General features: G+C 54.8%; 2 protein-coding genes across 18 annotated transcripts in view; one reads left to right on the forward strand and one right to left on the reverse strand.

Moving 5' to 3' along the window:
* The first annotated feature begins 214 nt into the window (after positions 1 to 214).
* PRRC2B (proline rich coiled-coil 2B) overlaps positions 215 to 25852 on the forward strand; it is an 85244-nt gene continuing 59606 nt past the window's right edge. For 13 of the 17 annotated variants that reach the window (XM_051835384.3, XM_051835386.3, XM_051835387.3 and 10 more), the window contains exon 1: positions 265 to 505. The gene's annotated coding sequence lies outside the window, so the exon portion shown is untranslated. Of the gene's footprint in view, positions 506 to 1369; positions 1420 to 25852 lie in introns of those variants that run through there. The other 4 variants (XM_051835389.3, XM_051835385.3, XM_089321657.1 and 1 more) reach the window with 4 other exon arrangements.
* Positions 14218 to 14841, reverse strand: LOC100356501 (serine protease inhibitor Kazal-type 2). Its single transcript, XM_008249060.5, has one exon. The coding sequence runs from the start codon at positions 14751 to 14753 to the stop codon at positions 14499 to 14501; it is 255 nt and encodes an 84-aa protein (XP_008247282.1). The 5' UTR covers positions 14754 to 14841; the 3' UTR covers positions 14218 to 14498.

Consider the following 25852-nt stretch of genomic DNA (forward strand, 5'->3'; position numbering starts at 1 on the left):
CACAGACCGCACGCCTCCCGCACCGGCGGGGGCGGGCTCCGGCCCCTCCCCCCAACCCCCTTCCTCCTCCTCCTCCTCCTCCTCCTCCTCCCCCCGGGCCCTGCCCCCACCCGCCCCGCAGCGCCCCGCACCGCCTCCCCAGGCTGCCGCTCGCGGGCGGCGCGGCAGGGGGCGCTGCGCGGGCCGAGCTGCGGGCGGCGGCGGCGGCGGCGGCGGCGGGAGGAGGCGGCCGAGGAGGCGGGGGCGGCGGCAGCGGGGGGCGGGGAGCCGAGCGCGAGCGGAGGCGAGCGGCGAGACACGGGCTCCGAGGCGCCAGCGACGAGCGAGAGAGAGCGAGCGAGAGAGCGAGCGAGAGAGCGAGCGACGAGCGCGCCCGGGAGCGAGCGAGCGAGCGACAGCCGCGCCGCCGCCGCCGCGCAATCCGCCGCCATCCCGCCGCGCCCGCGCCCGACCGCCGCCCCGACCGCCATCGCCCTGCCCCGTCGCGCCCGCGGAACCAGACCAGGTGGGCCGGGGGCGCGGGGCGGCGCGGGCGGCCGCGGGCCGGGGGCGGCGGGCCGGCGGCGGCGGCGCTAAGATGGAGGCGCCGCGGCCCGGCCGCGCTTTGTCTCGGCGGCGGCGGCTGAGGGCCGCGCTTTGTCCGCGAGCGCCGAGGGGCCGCGGCCCGGGGGCGGCCGGGGCCCCGGCGCTCGCCATTGTGGTGGGGGGCGCCGCGCGGCCGCGGGCGGGCGGGTCCCCGGGCGTCGCGCGAGGCCCCGGGCGCCCCCCGGGGTCGCCCTTCCCGGGGTCGCCCTCGGAGCGGGGACGGCGTCCCGGCTCTGCGCCCCCAGCCCACCCCCACCTCGCTCACTTTCCCAAAAACGCCGAGGGTCGCGCCGCAGGCCGGGGGAGGGGCCGGGGGCCGCCGCGCGCCGCCCGAGTTGGGGGTCGGGGGCCTGCGAGCCGGGGTGGCGGGGTCAGGGGCCGCCCCGGACGGCGGCCTGGGCTCGCAGGCGGGCACCACAGGGTTATTTTGAAAAAAACACTGAATGCTCTCTGGCTAAAAACGTTTAATAAACAGGATGTCGCTGCTCGGGGCCCGCCAGATGGCTTTTTTTTTTTTTTTCTGCTCTCCCCCCCCACCTTAGTTTAAAAAAAAAAAAAAAGCCCAGCACTGTTGCAGGCGGTGGGCCTCTCCGGAGGGGCTGGCCTACGTGAGATGGGAAGGGATTTTTCCCTCCTTCCTCTCTCTGAATATCACGGGGCGGGGGCGGGGGCGGGGGCGGGGGTCGCAGCCCACCTGGAGGCGAGGAGAGGGGGTGTTTTCCTGGCGGCCGGCAGCTTGCAGCGAGCGGGAGAAGGGGGGCGGGGAGGCTCTCTGGAGCGTGTCATTTGCTAAATGGCTGCCTGAGAGAAACCTTTCAAGCCTTTGGGTTCCAGGTCTGTTTTTTATTTCTAGTTTTTGGGTTTTTTTTTTTTTGCTCCTCTGTCAGGTTTGTTGTGCATTTGGTGGTGCGTTCTGCATTATCATCCGGTTCGGGTTCTGTCACCACCTCTGAAGTCCTAGCACGGGTGGGGGTTCTTCCTCTCCAGCTGCAGCCGGTCAGCCATGTCTGTGCACAGCGCCTGGTGTCAGGGGACGCCGGGGAGGCCCCGGGCTCTGCGGGAGCAGTCCCGCTCCGGGCGCTGGGGCTGTGTTATGGAGAAAGGTAGGGGCGCCGTGCCCTCCACCTTGTCTGGCTGGGAGAGTGGCAGAAGGCCTGGGCACACAGCCGCTGCTCTGCTGGGTGGTGTTCCTTGTACGACTGTTTGCGTAGCTGCTGAGGTCCCAGGACAGATGCTAGCCACTGGGGTGCCACCCACGGCGCCAAGCCTGCTGTGGACGCCACGGCTGCTGGCCTAAGGCTCGGGCAGGGAGGAAGGAGTCCAGGGCACAAAACAGCACCGGGCCCTTTTTCCGGGCCAGGCAAAGCAGCGTTTGGAGCTGAGCGCTTGGTAGACCTGGGGGTGTGGTCATGGGTCCCTGTCTTTGGACCTGGGGTCCTGGTCCCTTCAAAGTCCAGTCCTGGAGCTGGGTTTAAGGCAGGGCCAGAGATCCCCCAGGACGACGCGCAGAGGCCCGAGGAGGCCCAGCCTTTCTGGGGTAACTGGTTTTCCCTGGGGTGACGGTTCTGTGGGGGAGCCTCTGCTTGGACAGGCAAGCGTGTCTTTTGGAACCCGAGCCGGGGTCTGGTCCTCGCCGGTTCTCTCACGGGAGTCTCTGAGCCTTAGCGCCCGCATCTGTGAGATGGGAGTATTTGGGCCTACCTGGGTGTCTGGAGGCTCTTGGGAGCTTCGCGGTAGGATTTGTAACAAGGTGCTTCAGCCCACAGGACCGCAGGACGGGGATGGACAGCTACCTTGTTTTTGTTGGGTCCCTGGCCGTGTCCTCCAGGGCAGGTGGAACTGTGACCTCCCCGCTCCACATTGTGTGGCCAGCTAGTGTTTTGGTGTCGTGGTTGTATGTGCTACCGCCTGGGAACACCAGAATGGCTCAGAAGGGTTGGGGAATTCAGCCAGAATCTGGGTGTCTGCTGCCTGTTGGGCGGAGGCTGAGCCCGGCGTGGCCACCGTGAGGGCTGAGATCCAGGTTCCCTCTTGGTCAGCGTGTTGGTAAACAGCGCTGGACACGGGCTAGTTTGCAGCCTGGGGGAAGAGCTTGTTTGGTTCACTTTGGCTTTCCCACAGTCTGTTTTTTTGTCTAACTTCTGTGGCCCGCTCTCCGGGCCTCCTGTTATCCCTTCGCTTCCCCTCTGACTGACTGCTGTGTTAGCTGGCTGGATAGGGAGGGAGACAGCGGGCTGCCCCTCCCCCGGTGCCTGCATACCTGTGGATTGTAGTTGCCCACTGCTGACCGCGTGGCCCCTGTCCCCGCTGTTGTGGGGGCCTGCCATGGCCTACCGTGCCCTGAATCCCCCAGGCCCCAGTGGGCCACTTGGGTGAGAGGAAAGCCTAGGGAAGAGGGACCAGACATTCTTGGGAGAGTGGAATTTCAGGAATGGCAGGTCAGAACCGGTTCTGCCCAGCTCTGCTTTGGGCTTGGCTGAGGGACTTTTTTGCTAGGCCTCTGGTTGGCCTGTTAGCTCCTCCCCAGCCCCTTTTGAATTTCAGTTCCCCTTTTTTCCCCAAAGGATTATTTTATTGTACTTTCAAGTGTGTGTGGTTTTTTCTTTTCTTTTTTCTTTGCACAAAGTACTGACTCATGTTGCTAATGGCTGTGTGCTGGTTTTGTGTCTCATTATTCTGCCGCATACGATTGCTTGTTTCTATTTCAGACCAGAGCAGGCCAGGTGGGCCAGTGCACGGGTTTCTAAAGTGGATGCTGAGGTGCTCCGCCATCAATGTATGTATCTCGTTATGGGCAGGCAGATACTAAATAGGGCAGAGACGTCTGTTGGGCTTTGTGATCTGAATCTCACATTTTTGGTTTTTCACTACAATTTAGAATTCTTTCTGGGACTTGTTCAGCCTCAGGAACCTTAGTTGGCACAGCCTGTGAGGATGGAGATGAGAGAGGGACAGGAGGTGGTGAGGCTCTTGGTGAAGTTGCCTGGCACCAGCTGTTAGGCGTCCTCCGTGGGCGTCCTCCGTGCACGCCTGCAGACCTGGACTCGGTGTGGGTGGTGTCACTGTGTGTCCCTGTGGATGGCCCATGGGAAAACTCTGCCCGGGAGAGAGGTTTGCCTTGGTGACTTGAGCCAGCAGTCTGGGCTGAGCTTTGTTCTCCGCTGTGCTTGTTGATTTTCCGTGTGACCCACGAGACAGCCCCTGCCTGAGATGAGGGCCCGGGTGCTGGTGGGGTGCTGGTGGGGTGCTGGCACCGACGCTGGTTTGTAAGGCTGTGTGTACGCGGGAGGCATCTGGGGCAAAATGCAGTCTGTCTCAAGTTGCTGGTGGCCTTCCACGTTCTCTTGCTCCCGTCCACGAAACCACGAGCCTCCCCTGCCGGTGCTGCGTACGCCGGGCTCGCAGCCTGTGTCATTCTCATCTTGCAGCACCATTATTTGCCGGCCGGAGTGCAAGACCCTTTAAGTACGTTTCCCCTTGTTGACAAAAGGGATGTTTTCCCTGGAAAAAAAATTGGAAAAGTAAGTAAAAATACAATAATCTCTCCATCTAGAGATAATGACAGTTCCGATATGTTTGCCTTCAGAGTTGGAACAATGCTGTATAGACCAGTTGATGGTTTGCTTTCCCCTCTTAACATTGTGGTGTTTCCCCAGTGGCTGGAAACGTGATTTTTCTACGGTTGCACATTGCAGTGGATGTGGCTATGCCGTGGTTTGTTCATCCTCTGCTACTGGACCTTTAGGTTGTCAGCCCTCTTGTCTCTCTTACGGACAAAACCCCAGGGCGTCCTGTTGGGGTTATCTCCCCACAGTGGAGTTTCCGGGGCTCCTTGTTGAGGTCTCTTACACACCGTATCCATTTTCTCCTTGAGTCCTTGTCATCTTCCCGTCTTGAGCCCAAGGCAGCTTCTTCATGAGCTGCCAGGTCTGGGTGTCTTGGTTCCTTTGATGAGTGTGGCTTAGAGTCCTCCATTTACTGGGGCAAGTCTGGACAAGTCTCTTAAAAACACTTGCTGTTCCTGGCACATAGAGGTGTGTGCACTCTGCTGGCACTGCTTAGGGCCTGTGGTGCAGTATGGAGAAGGCAAGCCCCTTCTTAGGGAGGCTTCGGGACCCCCAACCCTAGTGTCAGCCATGATTCTTCCCCAACCCTGTTGAGGTCTTCCGTCGCTGGTTCACTTCCCAGATGCTGCAGGAGCCAGAGCTGAGCTGATCTGAAGCCAGGAGCCAGGAGCTTCTTCCGGGTCTCCCACCTGGGTGCAGGGGCCCAAGCACTTGGGCCATCTTCCACTGCTTTCCCAGGCCATAAGCAGGGAGCTGGCCCTTAAATACAACTTTAAAAAAAGTTTTTTTTTATTTGAAAGTCACAGAGGGGGCCGGCACTGTGGTGCAGTAGGTCAAGCCTCTGCCTGTGGCACTGGCATCTCATATGGGGGCCAGTTTGAGTCCCAGCTGCTTCACTTCAGACCCAGCTCCCTGCTGTGGCCTGGGAAAACTGAAAGATGGCCCAAGTGCTTGGGCCCTGCACCCATGTTGGAGACCCAGAAGAAGCTGCTGGCTCCTGGCTTCAGATCAGCCAGCTGTGGCCGTTGTGGCCATTTAGGGAGTGAATCAGTGAGTGGAAGACCTCTCTGCCTCTTCCTCTCTCCGTAACTGTGCCTCTCAAATAAATATATAAATCTTTAAAAAGAGAGAGAAGTTGGGAGACCTTTCATCTGTCGGTTTACACCCCAAATGGCCACAACAGCTGGGGCGTGAGCAGGCTGAAGCCCGGAGCCTGGTGTTCTGAGTATCCCGTGTGGGCTGCGGGGCCGCCTTTGCTGCTGCTTTCCCAGGCACGTGAGCAGGGAGGTGGATTGGAAGTGGAGCAGCTGGGACGTGAACGGTTGCTCATTTGGGATGCCTGTGTCAGGTGTGGCAGCTTATCTTGCTGTGCTACAATGCCAGCTCCATAAATACAGCTTTTTAAAATATTTTTTTATTGTGATAAAATATGCATAACGCGATGTACTATTTTGAAGTACAGTGTCGAGCCGGGAGCTCGGCAGTGTGTGCAGCCATCGTCACTGTCTCTCCAGAGCCTTCTCATCTTCCCATTCCCATGGAACACCAGCTCCCCGCCCCTGCCCACCCCCGCAGCCCCCGTTCTACTCTCTGTCTCTGAATTCTGCTACTCTGGGCCCTCACATATGTGGGGTCACACATTTGTCATTTTGTCTGATTTATTTAATTTAGCATTTTGTTTCCAAGGTACATCCACATTGTGGCATGTTTCAAAATTTCCTTTATTTTTTTTAAGATAGGTCTATTTAAAATACAGTGACAGTGAGATCAAATATAGGCTTTTGAAGACTTACTGATTTATTTGAAAGAGCAATAGAGAGAGATTGTCCATCCACTGGTTCACTCCCAAATGACCACAACAGCTGGGGTTTGGCAGGCCAAAACCTGGAGCCAGGGACTCCATCTGGGTTTCCCATGTACTTAAGACATACATTAGCAGGAAGTGGATCATACGTGGAGCAGCTGGGACTCAGCTGGCGCTCTCAAGCGTGGTTTAACCGCTGTGCCTCAACACCCTCCCCTCTTCCTCCTTCATTTTCTTCTTTTTTTTTAATCTGAAAGAGTGACAGAGAGGAAGAAACAGAGGTGCTGGTTCACGCCCCAGATGGCTGCAATGGCTGAGGCTGGGCCAAATGGAAGCCAGAGGCCAGGAGTTTCTTCTGAGTGGCCGAGGCCCAAGCACTTGGGCCATCCTCTGCTGCTTTTCCCAGGCCATTAGCAGGGAGCTGGATTGGAAGTGGAGCAGCCTGGACTTGAACTGGCACCCATAGTGGGATGCCGTGCCACAGCGCTGGCCCCACCTCCTTCCTTCTTAAGGATAGATAGTGCCCACCATATTTACATTTCACATTTTGTTTACCCAGTCTTCTGTCAGTGACTTTTATTTGTGAACTGTCCTTTCCCCTGGGGAGGGAGTGAGTGCGCCAGGAGGCAGAGTCCTCAGTGTGTGCTGGGTCTAACACAGGACACTCCTGGTAGCAGTGTGTGCAGGCTCAGCTCTGCTATGGAAGAGGGACTCCCAGGAGCCCGCTGAGCAGGCAGGCCCACCTCAGGCTAGGGGTGCGTGGCCGGGGAAGGCGTCCTGGAAAATGTAGCGTCTCTTGAAAGTAGTAAGCTGAGCCCTGGCATATTAAACACGTGTTTCTGTGTTGAAATCAGGAACACATGGCCCCTGAAGACAGCTCGCGGGTCGGTGTGCTTTCCAGAGTGCAGAGGCCCCTTGAATGTGAGCATTATGCAAGTGCTGTCGGGCGGGAGAGGAGGGCAGATGGTGGCTGTGGCTCCGGGAGGCCTGAGCTGACTGTCCCCAAGTGCTTCGGGATCCTGTCTTTGTCCAGAGCCACGGGCTGGATCGCCGCAGGAGCTACTGGAAAAAGGAGGTCATCTCCAGAGCTCTTTGCATGGTTCCTTTGTGTCTTGCAGAGCTTTTTTCGGCAGGTGCTGTTTACATACCGTTCAGAGCTTAAAGAACAGCTCTGTTCCAGGCGGGACAGAAAACAGGGGCCTGTCTGGGAGGGGCCGGCCTGGGACTGAACGGGCTGAGTGTTGAGAAAGCTGGGGAGAGCAGGACTTGTTCCAAAGCATAGCGTGGAATTTTCTGGGTTTTTCCCCTTGATGAAAATGTAAGTGTAAAAATATGTATACTCATAAAAAGAAAAGGAAAGCAAGCATCCAAAGGAAAATGAAAGCTCTCTTCTCTCCGCCTTCTCAGGCAGTAACCACTGTTTATGGTTCAGTGTGTTTATCCTTCCAGGCTCTTGAGCGCACACGTAAATACGGCTTCATGTAGGTAGGTGTTTTAAAAAACAAAAATGAGGATTGCGTTTCCAAACATATCATAAGCATTTTCCATAGTGTTTATTAGGGCTTGAAAATATGCAAGTGTATAAAGAAGAAAACAAAAATAGCTCCCATGGGGCCAATTATTCCCAGTTGGTGATTTGGGGGGGTGGGTAAAGATTATTTTATTTAAAAGGCAGAGTTACAGAGAGGGAGAGAGAGAGATCTTCTATCTGTTAGTTATTCCCCAAATGGCTGCAGTGGTCAGGGCCGGGCCAGGCTGAAGCCAGGAGCTTCATCCAGGTTTCCCACGTTGGTGCGGGGGCCCAGCATGTGGGCCATCCTCTGCTGCCTTCCCAGGGAGTGGATCGGAAGTGGAGCGGCCAGGACACTGGGATGCCAGCACTGCAGGTGGTGGCTTAACCCGCTATGCTACAGCGATGGAGGGCTGTATAAAGATACAGGCTCATCCCCAGTCCCTCTGTAAGGAGGCTAAGGTTTTTGTGATTCCTTCCAGAAAAGACACATTCTCCACGTATTTGTATTCTTAGGCAGTGTGACCCTGTCACATGATGAAATGTCTTGGCGTGTTCTGTGACAGCACGTTACAGATGGATGGCGTCATCTGTTTTAGCAATGCAGAGAGTCGTTTGTGGGTATAATGGATTTATCCTAACTGGTGAACATTTAGGTTATTGGTAATTCTGTGGTATTACCTAATTTTGGTCCAGTTGTGCCCAATTTCTGTTGAAAAACAGTTTGTACATAATCATGTATGAGATTGTTTCCGCAACATGAACTCTTTAGTTGAATAACATTTTGGTGAGAGTTCTACTAAATTCTTCAAAAACCTTTGTATCAATTTGTACATAATAGTGTTAGAGCATGGTTGTTTTTTTTTTTTTTTTCTTCCCCTAAGGTTTTTTAATTGAAAGAGTTGGAGAGACACAGAGAGAGGGGTCTTCTATCTGGTAAACCCCAAATGGGTGGCAACAGCCAGGGCTGAGCCAGGCCAGAGCCAGGAGCCAGGAGCTTCAACTGGGTTTCCCAAGAGGATGGCAGGGCCCCAGGCACTTGGGTCATCTGCTGCTGCTTTTCCCAGGCTAGTAGCAGGGAGCTGGATTGGACGTGGAGTCGCTGGGACGTGAACATTGCCCGTGTGGAATCCTGGCCTCAAAGACCATGGCGCTGGAGTGTTTCTGAGTTGGGGACCATCTAAATGAAATACCCTTTTTGGGTCATTTTGAATCTGCACGTTTCCCAGTCAACGCAGTCACTGCTTCAGGATCGCTGTAGTCATTGTAGGGGCTCAGGCTGTGATCGCGTGGCACCGTCAGGGAAACGTAGCTCTGATCACCGGGGTCTCCAGCACAGAGGTGTCTGCGGGCAGCTTCTCAGGCGAAGACGCCGTGGGGACTGGAGGGCCACTGCAGACAGGCTCACAGGTAGCCGCGTCTGAGTTTCCCTGTCAACTGCAGTGGAGTGGAGGCAGCTGTTTCCTCGCGGCCTGTGTGCTCACACACCGGAGCCTACGGCGTGAGCTCTCCCTCCCCGCAAGGCCCTGAGCGTTGACACTGCTAGCATTTCTTTCTGGTGTATCCGGATTTACTTGGGGGCTGCTCGTCTCGTGTCTGATAATAGCCAATGTGCAGTCGCTCAGTTTCCTGTTCAGCCACTTGGCCTCTGGGCTCCAGCTTTTCCCTCTCCCACTTAGGGAGAAGGTGAAGGGCCCGAGTGGTGTTCATCAGACGCGGTTGGAAGGACTTGTGCTCTGGCAAGATGAGTGCCCAGAGGAGGCACGGCAGGAAGTGCACTGCACACCCAGGGCCCTCTGGGTTGCTGTTGTTAGCTGGGAGCTCACGAGGGGAGGCAGGACCACCTTGCCCCTCTGCCCCTCCCCCTGGTGGACAGCAGCTCTCTTTGGCGGGTACTGGATGCACAATGCAGCACCCCACAGCGCAGGCCCTAGCTTTGGGGTCGACTGCCTTCAAATCCAGATTCTACCACTTCTGAGCCTGGTGACTGAGGGCTAGTTTTTTTTTGTCTCCAGTCTTTATTCTGTGTGTGCACAAAGGGTTAGCAGCACCTTCATAGAACAGGGGAGAGGATTCAGAGGTCCCTGTGTTGGAGTGTTGTTTATAAGGTGCCTGGTGCAGGAAGCAGGCTCTCGAGAAACAGTAACTATTAATGGCTGCTGGCTTTGGCACCACAAGGGCCTGGGGGTTTGGAGCTGGTGGGTTATACACTTGGGGCTTGTTTATTTACTAGATGTTGGGCTTCTAATTGCGTGCCAGGCTCTGTGCTACATGCTGGAGACTTAGACCTAGAGCAGGTGGCTTGTGCCCTCAGCTCCGGGAGCTCAGATGCCTTAACCACAGGGGCCTTCTCGCGGTGCGGGCGCCTGGGAGCTCTTTGTGTCCATCTCTCGCCCCAGTTAAACACCACTGCAGAAGTGTTTTCCAGCTAATGGGGCGTCTGGGCACTGACTGCTCCTGCTGCACTTTGCCGAGTCCGTCCTGATCTTGAAGAGCGTGAGGTAAGTGTCTCGGAAGGAGTGAAGGCAGCTAAGTTAAGGTCGTGTGGGTTCTGTGCTTTCCACCACCCACACCTCGCCGCTGGAGGATTGGGACAGTAAGGATGGGCTGGATATGGACAGATTTCTGGGGTGCGTTTAGCCCAATGCCAAGGACCTCATCAAGTCAGGAGTGGTGTAAGGGGTTGATTTCTGCATTGCTCAGCCTACCAAGACTACCAACAACATAACAGTAACAGTACAGGCTTGTTTCGAGAATCCCAGCACTCCCCAGGTGCACAGTAGAGGGTGAAGGTCGTCCCCTCCCTGCTGCTGGGGAGACCATTCTGTTCCCCAGCTGATGGGGATGTTTTAGCCATGTAGGAATTCCAGGCCTGAAGCGAGAGGAGGTGAGTGTTTCATGGTGGGCTCAGGCGAGCAGGCGGAGGCTCCCCGGCATCATCTGGCAGCCTCCTTGCTGTGCTGTGCTGTGTGCCTATCCCGGGTGGGTCCACCGTGGTGCTGACCACACTCAGTGGTGCTGGCTCAGAGAAGGTCAAGCTTTATTCGGTGTTGTGGGGAGGGTGGGGGCTGGGCCGAGTGGGCTGTGTGCCCTGTGGTGTGCCGGTGCTAGGCCTGTGGGGCAGGGCAGGAGGGCTGTGAGGACAGACTTCTTACGGAGATCTTGTAGCGTGTGTGTTCATTGTGAATAATCCGTGAATAGTTAGTGTGTTTGCAGTGAGGACAAACGTTCCTCTTTCCACCTTGCTGAAAACCTGTGAATGCCCCTAGGGAACATCTGGCCAGTATTTCAGGGTTCACTCTTTGTTCTTTCAGACCCGATCTTGTCTGCTCAGTTCCCCAGGGCCTGTCGTTGCTGGGTTTCTGTAGTGTCTGAGGCTTGGAATAGAAATAGTGTGTGGGTTGTTGGAGATCATGTAACCGCACATAGCCCTCTCAGCCCCTCTCCCCACCTTCAGTGTCTTTGGATTTATTTTTCTTAAAGAGAAGGTGGGTTGTGGGGGCTGCACTGTTGAACACACACCCCAGGGCATGGGGCTCAGTTCTGAGAGGAGGTAGTGGAGCAAGGGAAAACACGGTGTGACCTTGGCCTGTCCTTCACCTCCTGGTCTGCATGGAGGGGAGGCAGTAAGCTTCAGCGTTGGTTAGGAGGCTCTTCTGTGGCTGTGGTAGATTTCAGTCACCTGGCTAACAGGTTGGGTTGCTTGTTGCGAAGGAACATCCTTTGGGGCTGCCCTGTGGGAGTGGTGGTTCCAGAGCGGTGTGTTTTGAGTAGGCGGCTGTTCTGCGTCCCTGTGGCGTGTCTGGGGCCTGGGGAAGCGGTTACAGTTCTCCCTCCTCACCTTTCTGCCCTTCCAGTTCCTTGCACACAAACAGTTCCTTTAGAAATGTCAGATGGTATAGAAATACCGGCCCAAGTGTAATGAAGATGCAAGTACTAGAGTGCTGGTTGTAGCACTGCCTGTCATAATGTACACGTCCATCCCCGGGGCAGTGGGTAGGTAAGCTACCCCCGCGTGGGGGACTGCTGATAGGCCTTAGAAAGATCGGAGCAGCCGTGCGTGTTCTGAGAAGGATGACCATTGTGTGAGAGAGGTCCACTCGGAGTCCCAGCACAGTGCAGAGTCCTCAGCAGACCACAGTGCTGCCGAGGGAAAGGCCGGGCAGGGTCCTGCCAGCTTAGCAGTGGTTACCTTGGAGTTGGATTGATTGGTCTTGCACATTGAATTGATCGTGCTGACTGTATTAGTAACATGTACGAGTTCCCAAGGCAATGGTTACCCAGGTGTCACCTAAATTTAAGAACTGGCATAGCTGAGGGGAGTGGTCTGGGCAGGGACTGGACAGCTGTGCGCTGTTGGTTCTTTCCTGGCAGGGGCTCAGGTGTATCCACGCAGAGTGCGTGGCTCCTGGTGCTGGGGCCAGGCTGGTGCATTGAAGGCAGGCCTTGGTGGTGTATCTGTGGCTCTTGGGATCTGTTCATCTGGTTGGGAGGAACAATCCAGTATAAATGCCACCTGCAGTTTCTGTTCTCTGCCAAGTCAGATCCTGCAGTAAAGAATGCAGATTTATTTTGTTGGCATTTGTAAAGTACTTCTCGCTTGCTATTTTACTATTATTTGGAGGTGGTAAGGGAAGGAGAAACTGAAATAGAGCTGTGCATGTCTGTGTTGAATTTAAGGCTGGAGTAGGAGGCCTGTGTATGGCACTTCTTTCCAGTGCCCATCCCTCACTGGGTAGTGAAGTGAAATCTGCCCCCCCCCCCATAACTGCATATTCAGAAGGGGAGGAGGCCAGTAACTGCAGAATGCAGGTGGGGTTCTAGTCAGTCCTCAGGCTTCAGCCTGGGCGTGTGTGCTTGTGAGGTGGATCCGGGGGGTGTGGGTTTTACCGACTGCGGTGCCAGTGCCGGCTCAGACCCCACCCAGACCTTCACGTTCACCACAGGCCCTGGGGGCACTGGCAGAGCCTGGGCATTTGTGGGCATTGCCTGGGACCCACAGAGCAGACCTCGTAGTCCCAGGAGCAGACCTTGTGTTCATAGTGCCCCTTGAATGTCCCACACTTCCCAACTGGACCTGATGCCTGCTTGAATTGGGTTCAAGTTCAGGGTTTTCAGCTCTCTGACTCCAGTCATCCAGTCACTTAACCTTTTTTTTTTTAATTTTTAAATTTTTTTTTTATTTTTAGACAGGCAGAGTGGACAGTGAGAGAGAGAGAGACAGAGAGAAAGGTCTTCCTTTGCCGTTGGTTTACGCTCCAATGGCCGCCGTGGCCAGCGCGCTGCGGCCAGCGCACCGCGCTGATCCGATGGCAGGAGCCAGGAGCCAGGTGCTTTTCCTGGTCTCCCGTGGGGTGCAGGGCCCAAGCACCTGGGCCATCCTCCACTGCACTGCCTGGCCACAGCAGAGAGCTGGCCTGGAAGAGAGGCAACCGGGACAGAATCCGGTGGCCCAACCGGGACTAGAACCCGGTGTGCCGGCGCCGTAAGGCGGAGGATTAGCCTAGTGAGCCGCGGCGCCGGCCCCTTTTTTTTTTTTTTTTTTTAAGATATTTATTTTGTTTATCTGAAAGAGTTACAGAGAGAGGTAAAGACAGAGAGAGAGAGGCCTTCCATCTGCTGATTCACTCCCCAGGTGGCCACAACGGCCAGAGCTGCGCTGATCTGAAGCCAGGAGCTTCTTCGGGGTCTCCCACATGGGTGCAGGGGCCCAAGGACTTTGGCCATCTTCTACTGCTTTCCCAGGCTACAGCAGAGAGCTGGATCAGAAGAGGAGCAGCCGGGACTAGAACCAGTGCCCATATGGGATGCCGGCCAGGGCGTTAACCTGCTGTGCCATAGTGCCGGCCCCCAGTCATTTTTTTTTTTCTTTTTTGACAGGCAGAATGGACAGTGAGAGAGAGAGACAGAGACAGAGAGAAAGGTCTTCCTTTGCCGTTGGTTCACCCTCCAATGGCCACCGCGGCCGGTGCTCTGCAGCCGGCGCACCGTGCTAATCCGAAGCCAGTAGCCAGGTGCTTCTCCTGGTCTCCCATGGGGTGCGGGGCCCAAGCACTTGGGCCATCCTCCACTGCACTCCCGGGCCACAGCAGAGAGCTGGCCTGGAAGAGGGGCAACCGGGACAGAATCCGGCGCCCCGACCGGGACTAGAACCTGGTGTGCCGGTGCCGCAAGGCGGAGGATTAGCCTAGTGAGTTGCGGTGCCGGCCTGCCCCCAGTCATTTAACCTTGCTGAGCCATGATTTATTTTCCTTTCTTTGCCTTTTTTTTGTTGTTGTTGTTAATTTTTATAAGACAGAGTTAGAGACACAGAGAGGGATCTTCATCTATTAATTCACTGGTTCACTCTCCAAATGTCTACAGTGGCCGGGGCTGGACTGGGCTGAGGCCAGGAGCTCCATCTGGGTCTCCCACGTGGGCACAGGGGCCCAAGCACTTGGGCCATCTGCTGCTGCTTTCTCAGGCACATTCGCAGGGAGCTGGATCTGAAGTGGAGCAGCGGCCATTTGAGCCGGTGCACATACAGGATGCCAGTGACCCACTGCACCACTCTTCCAGCCCCGAGCCATGATTTCTTGCACATAAAATGGGAGAACTAACACCTTTCTTTCAGTGGTTTAGTTATGTTTTATTTCTTGTTTCAGAGGACTCCAGTTTTTAAATTCGGATTTATTCAAGCATTAGTTTAAACTGCTTTTGGCTTTTTCTTCATTGCCTGCCTGCCTGCCTGCCTGCCTGCCTGCCTTCCTTCCTTTCTTTCTTTCTTTCTTTCTTTCTTTTTTTTTTTTTTTCCCCTGAATTCGATGGTGATTTTATTACAAGGAAAGAAAGCAACGCATGGGTCAGCTAGGTAATAAGTTCAACTACAGGGGCAAAGGATCTTTTTTTAGTTCTCCATCACTACACATGGCTCTCGCCCACGTCTCCTCTCAGAACACGTGGGTTAACAATCTCAAAGGGGGAGGTGGGGGATTGAAGTCCATCTGGTGGGCAGGGAAGGTGGTGCCTCCCCCTTCTCTTCTGGACACGGCCCTCAGCACGGTTCACTTCGGATGATTTTGATATCATGGCCGTCCTCCCTGATTTTCATGCACAGGGTGCATTCGTTGGGGTAAGTGGACATGTCGCTTCCACACACGGGGTTGAAGTCCCTGGGGCAGCCTGGTAACTTATACTGAGCGCAGTTCGGTGTTCTATACTCTGAAGGCTGCCCGAACTGAGAGTCCGCAGAGGCTGCCAGGGCCCCGGCCAAGAGCAGCAGCACCAAGCGCAGCTCCGCGAGCGCCATCCTCCCCACGTCGTGGGCCGCCGGGACTGCGCGGACCCCGCGGACCGCGCCACGCGCACCGGCAGCTCGGGGCTGGGGGCGGGGCGGTCCTTCCTTCCTTTCTTTTTCTTTCATTTATTTGAAAGACAGAGTTACAGAGAGGTAGAGACAGAGAGAGAGAGTCTTCCATCTGATGGTTCACTTTCCAGATGGCCACAGCGGCCAGAGCTGTGCTGATCTGGAGCCAGGAGCTTCTTCTGGGTCTCCCACATGGGTGCAGGGGCCCAAGCACTTGGGCCATCCTCTACTGCTTTCCCAGGCCACAGCAGAGAGCTGGATCAGAAGTGGAGCAGCTGGGACTAGAACTGGTGCCCATATGGGATGCTAGCACTTCAGGCGAGGGCGTTAACCCGCTGCGCCACAGTGCCGTCCCCCACTGTCTCTGTTTTCCTTCACATTTGATTTATCTTTTTTATGACTTCTTAAAAATGCTTAATTTGCTTTTTTTTTCTACGAGGAATTTAAAACTTTAAGTTATCAGGTTTCCTTTAAGCACAAATTTATCTCTGTTTTCAAAGTTTTTTGTCATATTTTCTTTAGTATTCTGCAGCTGTGTTTTTGAATTCCTCTCTGATTCAAAGTTTTTAAAAGTGAATTGTAAGATTTCCAGTGGTTGGTCATTTTTGTTTCTCCTTTTGCTGTGGAGGTGTTCGCTCTTGAGGACTTGAACTGTGTCTGGAGTCACTTGTGAGCACGTCTGCTTGCATCTCTTGGTTCCATCTCTGTGGGTCGACTCACCCGGTGGCTCTGCCGAGGTGCAGAGATCTGTTTTTTCTCATGTTTTGTATTTCTGATGGTTTTCTCATTTAAAAACTGCACTGTCTCTCTGTAGGTCTGGTCAGTTACAGTCTCAGGGTGGGTTGGACCCCTCCCCGACCCTCATAAATCTCTTCTTCGTTGTATTTCTGAGCTTCATCCGTGCGGCTGCATAACTTTCTCTCATTGTCGCGAAGGTTAGTTGTGTGAATCTGTTCATGCATCCTAGTAGTGATCTACTCTAGCTGGTTTCCATGTAGTTCCCACAAATAGTGCTACCGTTAGTCTCACCATACGTGTCCTGGATGCAGTGTGTGTGTGTGTGTGTGTGTTGGGTACGAGTAAATGCCCAGGAAGCAGTCGGCAGGTCCCGGGGTAGGGCCGTGTGTTCCAGTGCCTGTGCCGCTCGACACGCCCCTTGCCACGTGTGAGCGGTCTTTGCGCTGCTCTCTCGCCGGCTCTTGGCATTGTGAAGATCCACTGCTCTCCAGACTGATGTCCAGATTCCATGTCAGTCCAGTCAACATCCCAGCAGGCTCTCTCTTTGTTTCGTTTACAAATCGACCAGCCAGTTCTGAAATTGATATGAACGTGCAAAGGGCTGAGAATAGTCAAGGCGTTCTTGAAGGATGAACAAAGCTGAAGGAGGGATCTAACCACACATCGAGGCTGGGTAAGCGCCACAGTTAGGGCCGTGCAGTGGGTGCGGTGGAGGCGGGTGGGCCGAGTTACACTGCACATAGTTTATGACAGAGGTGCCGCGCGACAAAGGGGAGAGCTGGCCTTCCCACAGAAGGTGCTGGAGAAAGCTGGATTCTAAACACCAAAGGGAAGGTAGAATATAAAGCTTCTAGAAGAAAACTTAGGGGAATATTATTTTAGAGGAAGCAGGATTCTTTGAATAGGGTAGGGAAAGTACTAGCCGACAGAGAAGATGGGTAAGTAGAAGTCCATTAAAGCTCATGTCTTCGCTCTTTATAACGCTCAAGAAGGAGCAGCTGACCCTCCTGTGGCATGCTGGTTAACGGCCCTGTCTGTCCTGGAGCCCTCTGTCCCCCTTGCTCTTGCGCCCACGGCACAGCCGCTGTCCCAGCTTCCTGTGCTGCTCATGCTGAGACCTGCCTCTGTGCGGAGCCCTTACTTCTGATCCTGTGTGCTCAGCTGGATGATTTGGGCCAGACTCTGAGACGGCTTCATCAGTGAGGGCATCCAAGACGAGTAAGTTGAAGTCCAGAAGTGGGCACGCTTGGGGTTGGTTGGGCCATTGATGTTTGTCCAGATGGGTTACATATCCATTCTGAACCAGTCACTCTAAGGGGGGTGGGCTTCTCTTGGACCTGGCCCGTCTTCCTGTAGCTGGGTGTGGGTCTGTGCCAGCTTCGCTCAGGCTCTCAGGCTGCCCAGGGACGAGGGAGAAAGAACTGCTGGGTGGACAGACGGGACTGGCCCCTGAGACGTTTGCCGTCCTGTGCTGTTAGCACAGCCCTGGGCACCTTCTGAGAAGGTGAATGTTTGAGTCTTACGCTGTGCCCACCCTTGACTTGGTCAGCGGAGTGTCGATTGCATTCTAGATCGAAAAGCATTTTCCAGGGAGGGCAGCGATGAGAAGTCACCCATGTTGCTCCTAAGAACCCCCTGCAGTTCTGATCGCTTGTCCCTGGGACCTGTGTTTTTTAGGGGGGGTGGGAGAGAGTAGCTTAGAAGCTTACAGTTCTTAGCTTTATCCCTGATGTTCTGAAATTTTGTGTTGTGCCTTGTGTTCTTTTACTTGGTGGGCTTTTGCACTCTGGGGTACTTCAGCCCTGGAGATGTTTCATTTGATAGTTCCTCACCGGCGCCCCCTCCGCCCCACCCTTGCTTCTAGAACTAAGCAGATCTGGACTCCTAGATGAATCCTTTAATTAGGGGGTTACTTTTTCAGAGGTTGCTTAACTTTGCCTTCTACCTCTTCTGTTGGGTTTTGTAACTTTAGGGCAATTTACGGAAAAGCTGGAGTTGGAGTGTGTGCTCACGCCCACATCTTTCCTCCTATAAATGACAGCACAACTGATGAACCACATTGGTGCCTTGTTATTAACCAAGGTCCGGACTTTGCCGGGAGACTGGCGGTCGGTGGACTGCCGGTGTTTTTGATGATCTTGACAGTTATGAGCATTGCTGGTTAGGTATTTGAGGAATGCCCCTTACTTGGGATTTGTTTGATGTTTTTCTTGTGATTAGCCTGAAATTAAGGGATTTGGACTATCACTATTTAATTCCTAGAGTTTTTTCTTGCTTTTTTATTGTCCCTTGAGGAAAAAAAAATCCTGTTTTAGTTTTATGGGTGTAGTATCTTATCTTAATTTTCTGAGGATGTTAGTTTTTCTAAAAAATTTTTGAAGAGATCTTATTTATTTATTTGAGGCAGAGTTACAGAGAGAGAGAGAGAAAGGTCTTTTGTCCGCTGGTTTGCTCCCCAAATGGCTGCAGCGGCTGGAGCTGGCTTGATCTGAAGCCAGGGGCCAGGGACTTCTTCCGGGCCTCCCATGCAGGTGCAGAGGCCCAAGGACTTGGGTCATCTTCCACTGCTTTCCCAGGCCACAGCAGAGAGCTGGATCAGAAGAGGAGCAGCCAGGACTTGAACTGGCACTCTTTTGGGATGCCAGCGCTGTAGTGGAGGCTTAGCCTACTAGGCCACAGTGCCAGCCCTGAGGATGTTAGTTTTATATTACGTATCTTTTTGTCTTTGGTTTCTGGCATTGTCTGTTTCCTGTAGGTTGCCTATTTATTTGGTCTCTGCCTTTTAGTTGCCATCTCAGATGCCTGTGTGATTGGAGATTGGGTGGGCAAGTAGGTAGGAGCTCTTCCGTATAGGCGCCCCAAGTGTAGGTTTTTTCAGAGCAGATGCCTTGGAAAGGAACCCTGTCAGCTTGGAGGCCACCCTGCTGTGTGGTGTCAGCAGAGAGGCCCAAGGCTTCTGTAGTTCTCCACTCCCTCTGGCTTCTCTCCTCACCCCTTCCCTCTGATCTCAGCCTGGCCTGTCTGGTCTGCTGTGTCCCGTGGGGGAGGGGAACGGGACATGGGGTTCTGGCGTCGCATGCGTGGCCTCGCGGCAGTCCCGTCTCCCCCTTTGTTCCTCTTTCATCCGAGGAGGATGGGTGTTCTCCCCACTGCACCCGCACTTGCGTTTCAGCCTGCTGAACGTGTTACAGCCGTGTCTGCCAGGGTCGTCCCTGTCTTCTGGGTTCTCTTTATTGTTTACTTCGTTTGAGGGGGTTCCGGAGGGTGAGCCCCACGTGCCTGTGGTCCTTCTTGCCTTGGGGAACCAAGAACCCCTCCATTCTCACTGTGTTTCTGTGCACTGGAAGGACCAGAGTTTGTGTGCGTGCGTGGTGACACAGCCTGTTTAGTCACACTCAGGCCCGAGCGCTGTTGCGCACATGAGGGGACGTGGCCTGGCTTTGTGCGTCAGGACATCTGCAGCTGCTGCAGTGGGGAGGCCCAGAAGAAATGGCCGGTGGGGCTCCTGGTCGCTTGTCCCCGCCTCCTTCCAGCTGTGCGGTGAAGTCCTCCGTCCTTTCCCCCAGACCTTGAGGAGGGGCCGGCAAGGCAGCAGTGGCTGGGTGGCTTCGCCTTCCCTGTCGGCTGGCTTCCTGGAACTGTGTTAGGTGTTGATGTAGCTTTGGTTAGCTTCTAGGTGAGGACACAGTAGGGTGGGGTAGCCTCAGGCCTCCTGGGCTCCTTTAGCTCTGGGCGTTGTGTGTGCAGAGGGAGCCACTGCCTGTGTGAGGCGTGGGCCCCGCGAGGGTACTGTGCCACCTGCTGCACGGGGAACCGCGTTGGTAGGAAACTGAGCGAATGTCATGTTGGGAAGGCAGGGAGCCATGCTTTCTCTGGGGCCAGGCTGGCCTCCTTCTTCCTCCCTCTCTGCCCGGATTCCGGCCTGCTGCAGGTGACGTCATTCTGTTGGGAAGGGCTTTGGGGTGTTGTAAACAGAGTCGCCCCTGAGCTGGCCAGGGACAGCTGCGGGTGCCTGGGATGGCTTCCTCTGCATGCCTGCGCTCCAGCAGCTGCCGTCTCTAAGCTGTCTTTAAAGTTATTTTCATAATTTTCTTAAACAAACAGCAAATCTGTTTAGAATTCATACGCAATGTTTTATGACCTTTCTTGCCAGACTCCTTTGAATAGGAAATGAAAATGGAATAGCAGGAGGCAGATAATCAGTGCTGCAGCGTGGCAGCACCGGAGTGCGTGGGGCTTGTTCTGGTGAGGGGAGGTCTAGAGATGTACCTGGGAGCTGGTCTGGGGCTTTGTGGCTTTCCCCTGTCAGGCATAGTCACATCCTTTTGTCCTGAAGAGTGTTACAGGTAACCAGTGAGCCTCTGCACGCAGTGTGTGATGGCGTTGGATCTGGGTGGATGCACCTAGAGCCCTGGCTTAGGAAAGCCTGGAACTGGGGCAGCTGAGTGTTGTTTAAAATGTAGTCTCCAGGTTTGCCGAGAACCAGAGTGTGTGTGTCTGTCTCCTGAGAGTTAGTAAAGGGTCCACCCATAGGCCTGGAGCAGCTGTGAATTTGAGGGCGACACGCACGTGGGGCAAGCTCCTGGGGCACAGTGCCGGGTCTGCCCAGCACCCCAGCGGCCCTGTCAGTGGACTGGAGGCTTTGCTGATGAAGAGGAGTCCAGAGAGACGAGCACTGTGGCAGGGCAGGGAGAGGAGCCTTGGAGACAGCCTGCCGAGGCTGAGCGCTGGATCAGAGAAGGTGTTTGTCTCGTTTTCTGCTTACACGCATGCCCGAGAAGTGCGAATGAGCAGTTCTGTCACAGTGCTGCGGGCCGGAGGTGAAATACACACCCGGTTTCAGAGAGGAGACGGGCGGGTGGGGGTTGGTGCCGGTGTAGGGCCGCTGTGTTTGTCCTCCAGGTGTCGTCTGGACGCTGGGGCTGTGGACTCAGTCCAGGGTGTGTGATTGCTGAACAAGCCATGGGCCTGGCAGGCCGGAGCGGAGTCAGTGAGGCAGAGGGGCATGCAGGTCAAGAGCAGGAGAGCGAGGTGAGACGAGAACTGGCCGGAACCGGCCCCAAGTCCTTGTTTGTGGTTTCTGTGGCTTCCTAACGGGGCTGTCTCCTCAGGGCCGGGACCACCCCGTTCTGGTGGTAGCCGCTGCCCCCTCTAGTGGACGCTGGGTGGTCACGTGGCAGAAGCCCCACTTCGCTACCCCTCGGCTGCTCCTTGGGAGAGTATTCTCAAGCAGTGTTTCCTTGGCAGTCTGCTGTGTCCTGCAGGTGAATGAGTGGACTGTGCCGCGACCGGCCAGACTGCAGCTTCCCGATGGGCCAGCCTCCGATCCGAGGGCAGGGTGTGGGTGCTCCGGCCTCCTGAGAGCTGCCCCTGCCTTTCTGACCTCTGGGCTGGGAGCCCGTGAGAGCTAGAGATGTGGAGGGCCGCGCGGTTGAGTGAGCCCAGCTAGACGGCCCCGCCCCACGTGGGTGGCACTCTGTTGGATCTGTCTTGCTGCTCTGTGTTCATTTGCTTACTCTTAGCCTCTGGGCCAGCGACCCAGTTCTGGCCTGCCTCCTGCTTTTGTCGATCAAGTTACAGGAAGCAAGCCGTGCCCCTGTACACCATCTGCGGTTCCCTCATGCTGCACTGATGGTGTGGGGCAGTTGCAGCACACTGCTGGCCAGGGAAGCCATGTGTATTTACTGTGCGGCCTTTTACAGAACAAGCAGACTCCTTGCTCCTGGAGTTCAGAGGCAGCACAGTTCAGGGGTGTCTGGCACACGCACTGTAAACATTTGAGTAATGGAAGTGATGGTGCAGCCTTCCCGTGTGAGGTTCTTTTGGCCCGACGTGGACGTGTTGGGGAAGGATAGGCCTTGTCAGTCATGTCCCTGGGTTTCGTGCTGATGAATTGGGCATCCGTGCCTGGCCCGTAAGTGTTGGTCCAGCCCGCTATCAGTTTCCATTTTTTGTGATCATGGCTTTGGGGGTGCTCTGTGTAGTAGTGGGGTCTTAATCCTTTTGTGCAGGCCGCTGTCCACCCTTCCTGCCCACCCCTGGACGTCTGCTTGTGTCCACGACCACAGCACTCACGCTGAATTCGTCATACGTCTTGCCCAGGCCCTGTGCTGTGAGAGCGTGCGGGGCGCACAGTGGGTCCTCCTCATCAGTGACTGCAGGAAGAGCACCTGTTGAGTGCCCCAGCTGTCCCAGGGTGAGGACTAAAGGAAGCAGAAGGCGATTTTGATCCACTGTTACTAGACTCAGGGAGACTGTAAAAAAAAGCATGAAAGTGGATTTGCTTTGGCTGGAACTCTGGTTGCTGGAGGCGTGGCATAATGTGCTTGTCTTGGAGTTTTTGTCCAGTACCACCGTCTGTGCAGGCCAGAACGCAGCTGTTGAGCCTGGGTTGACTGACAGCAGAACGGATCGCCCCGTCTTTCCTGTCGGCAGTGGCGTCCCAGGTTCCCCGGGCATTTAATCTGCAGGCCTGGCTCCAGCACCTGGCAGCCTTGTGACCTTGGACGAGTTACTTTCCTGTGCTGGTTGAACTTGAACGTTCTCTGCCAAGCAGGCTGACACAGTAGTCTCTCCCAGAAGGGGTGGTTGTGCGGCGTCAGGGCTGTGAGTGCTTAGCAGGATGCCCAGCCTCAGCAGTGCCGAGGCCATCAGCCTGGGCGTGCAGCTGTTAGGGTTCCCAGTGTGTTCCAGGCTGCCGCAGATCGCCTGCTCGGGCACCTGACGCTGGCTGCTGCCCACGTGTGGGTGAAATTAATCCTGTTATCCGGAAATGGCTTTTCATAAACTACGAGTGCAGGGAGACTTTCCCTCTGGTGCGCAGAGAGGGACCTGGTTAGCCGTTGGCGGGGCTCGGATGGTGGGTGCTTTGTTGGCAGATCTTGTGTAGCTGCTGTTCCAGCCAAGCCTGGACCTTCGGTTGCCCAAGCATGCAGGTCTGGATTTGCTGTCAGTCCGTGAATTCACTTACTCATTCCTCAGAGCTGCCTTCACGTGCATTTTTGGCCCTTTTCTCCACTGCCTTTGGGCAATGTTTATTTTCAGGCAGGATTCCTCAGAGTGCCTCTGGGCCCAGGTGGCCCTCAGGCGGCCGCTGCAGCAGAGGGAGGGTCGCCGTGGTGGGGCAGGAGGCGGGCAGGAGGGCCCAGCTCGTGCCTGCTTTCTGGGGAGTAAAAACGGACATTCCAGATCAGATTTTGTTTGGGAATGAAAATAATTCTGTGTTCACCAAATGGAGAGGAGACAGCAGGTGGCCCTAAGCAGGACTTGGTCCCCACTTACCTGCAAGGACTTGGGGCCGGTTCCAGCCAGTTCTCGTCTCACGAATCTGGAGAGATCCTGTGACCTCCAACCCACAGAAGCCTCAGCCGACTTCCTGACAAAAACGCATGGTATTCTTCCTACCATGGGATCACGGCTGCTTGAGTTTGGAGTGTGTGCTGATAAATAGAAACTCAGTAGATGTTTGGAAGTTGGTTAAAGGCCTCCTGGTCTGACGCTTATGAAAACCAGCTGGCAAGCAGGGAGCCAGCTGGGTGTGGTCGAGCCAGGCCCCAGTGTGGCAGCACTTCAGTGGAGAGACATCCAGATGATGATGTGTTTTATCTCGGAGCCGTGCTGTATGTGGGTGTCCGTAAACGTCTTTTGTGGAAGCTCATAGAGTCGGTCCAGCAGGCTTTGAGGGCCGTGCGGGACACCTGCGTTTCCCCTGCCAGGCCGACTGATTTGCTGCCCCTGCTCTAAGGGAACGTCAGCCTGAAAGAACCGTCCGCAGCCTTTGTCTGTGGAGAGTGAAGTGAGCAGGTGGTAGGCCCTGCCCCAGGGGTCGTTTCCATAGCATAGGGACGCAGGTGATCGCCTGTTAGCACCCCAGGTGTGTATCAGAATCAAATCCCAGATGCGGTGGGTTATTTACATGCTTGATGTTTAGAAATGGCCGATGCTGGTGAGTTCTTGTCCAGACTCTCAGTCAGTCAATGGGGAAACTGAGGTCAGTGCTGTGCTCAGCAGGTGTGAAGCTCCGTTGGAAGGGAGCCGCTTGAGAAGCGGTGTGGGTGCAGGCCTCGTGCAGGTCTAGTCCGGGGCGCTCCTTGTTCCAGCACCGCCTAGGCTCTGCTCGCCAGAATGTGGCAGGTGCCCTGTAGTGTTTGTGGAATGGTTGCGTTTACTGGGAATGCACAGTTCCAGTAATAGTTGTAGACTGACTAATGTCGCTTGGCCCAAGTGTAAATCCCCAGGAGTGGGAGTGACTCCTGTCTGTGCACTGTCTTTTCTGTTTTCCCTGGGGTGCTGGGGTGGGAATGGGTGACTCAGAGAAGATGGGCTGCATCAGGGGGACACACGGAGACCACCTGTTTGTGTCCGCTCTAGCCTCTGTCCACAGGCACGGTCAGGGCAGAATCGAAGAAGGACCTGTTTTTGTGTCAGTGAGCTAACAGACTTTAAGACTTTCTAGCAATATTTATGGAAAAAAAGTGTTTTCTGGTCAAATTTCATAATTTTTTAAATTCTACATTGATATGTGAAAGGCAGAGTAGTAGAGAAAGAAATATCTCCCATCTGTTGGCTCACTCTCCAAATGGCCGTAACAGCCACGTGTGGGCCAGGCTGAAGCCAGAACCCAGGAGTTCCATCTGAACCTCCCATGTGGGGGGCAGGAACCTCCAAACACTTGGGCCGTTATCTGCTGCCTTTCCAAGTGCCTTAGAGGAGGCTGGACTGGAAGCAGAGCAGCTGGACTTGAACCAGCACCCTGATAGGGGATGCCAGCACGGAAAGCCGTGGCTTAGCCCAGCGCGCCGCAGTGCCAGCCTTTCCGCCTTGAATTTTTTTTTTAAGGATTTATTTATCTATTTGAAAGAGTTGGGGGGAGAGAGAGATCTTCTGCCTGTTGGTTCACTCCCCAAATGGCTGCAGTGGCCAGCACCAGGCCTGGCCGAAGCTGGGAGCCAGGAGCTTCCTGTGGTCTCCCATGTGGGTGGCAGGGCCCTAGCACTTGGGCTGTCTTTTCACTGCTTTTCCCAAGTGCGTTAGCAGGGAGCTGGATTGGAAGTGGAGCAGCTGAGACTTAAACCAGCACCCATTTGGGATGCTGGCACCACAGGTGGTGGCTTTATCTGCTATGCCACAACACCAACCCCCATGGTGAATCTTTTTTTTTTTTTTAAGATGTATTTATTTTCTTGAGAGGCAGAGTTACAAACAGAGAGGTCTTCCATCTGCTGGTTCACTCCCCAAATGGCTGAAACAGCCAGAGCTGGGCTGATCCGAAGCCAGCTAGGAGCTTCTCCTGGGTCTCCCATGTGGGTGCAGGGGCCCAAGCACTTGGGCCATCTTCTGCTGTTTTCCCAGGCCACAGCAGAGAGCTGGATTGGAAGAGGAGCAGCCGGGATATGAACCAGTGCCCATATGGATGCTGGCACTGTAGGCGGCAGCTTTACCTGTTATGCCACAGCACCAGCCCCCCACATTGAATCTTAACATGCCTGATTTCTTAAATGGTTGATGGTTGCCTTTTATTCGATTGGTGTTTAGTTATGAATTTGAGTGAATGGAGGTGTCTCTGTGTGCAGCTGTGTAGAGGCCTTAGGACAGGGCAGGGACACACTGGTTCTGCTCAGAAATGTGTGTCTTTACCCTCAGGGGAACGCCATGCTCAGGGGTGTGGCTGCTGTTTAGCATTTTCAGCATGATGCAGAAGTGAGAGATTCTGGAATATGCTTCTTAATTAGCTCTGTGGCCACGGCGGGGCCCATGTGGGATAGGGTCATGTCCAGCTTGTCCTGCGTGTCCTGGTCCAGTTTTGTGTAGCACATGGTAGTGTCCAGTAGAATATCTTAGTAAAGGAGTGTATGAGTTTCCTGTTGCTCAGGTAGCAAATTATCACACATTTAGTAGCTTAAAGCAACTTGAATTTATTCTTAGAGCTCTAGGGCTCAGAAATCTGAAAATGAGTCCTTTTTTTTTTTTTTTAAGATTTATTTATTTTATTGAAAGAGTTCCAGAGAGAGAGAGAGAGGGGGAAGGAGGGAGGGAGGATTTCTATCCGCAGGGCTAACGCCCCAGATGGCCGCAATGGCTGGAGCTGTGCCAGTCTGAAGCCAGTAGCTGGGAGCGTCTTCTGGGTCTCCCACCTGGGAGCAGGGGCCCAAGAACTTGGTCCATCTTCTACTGCTTTCCCAGGCCACAGCAGAGAGCAGGATTGTAAGTGGAGCAGCCAGGACTTGAACCTGTGCCCATATGGGATGCCGGCACTGCAGGCAGTGGCTTTACTGGCTATGCCACCATGCCGGCCCCTGGAAATG

Source organism: Oryctolagus cuniculus, chromosome 1 (genome assembly GCF_051225735.1).
Source record: "Oryctolagus cuniculus isolate XC-2025 breed Fujian yellow rabbit chromosome 1, ASM5122573v1, whole genome shotgun sequence".
Lineage (NCBI taxonomy): Eukaryota > Metazoa > Chordata > Mammalia > Lagomorpha > Leporidae > Oryctolagus > Oryctolagus cuniculus.

Coding starts and splice junctions, on each gene's coding strand:
- LOC100356501 (XM_008249060.5), bottom strand. CDS start 14,753: ATGGCGCTCGCGGAGCTGCGCTTGGTGCTGCTGCTCTTGGCCGGGGCC.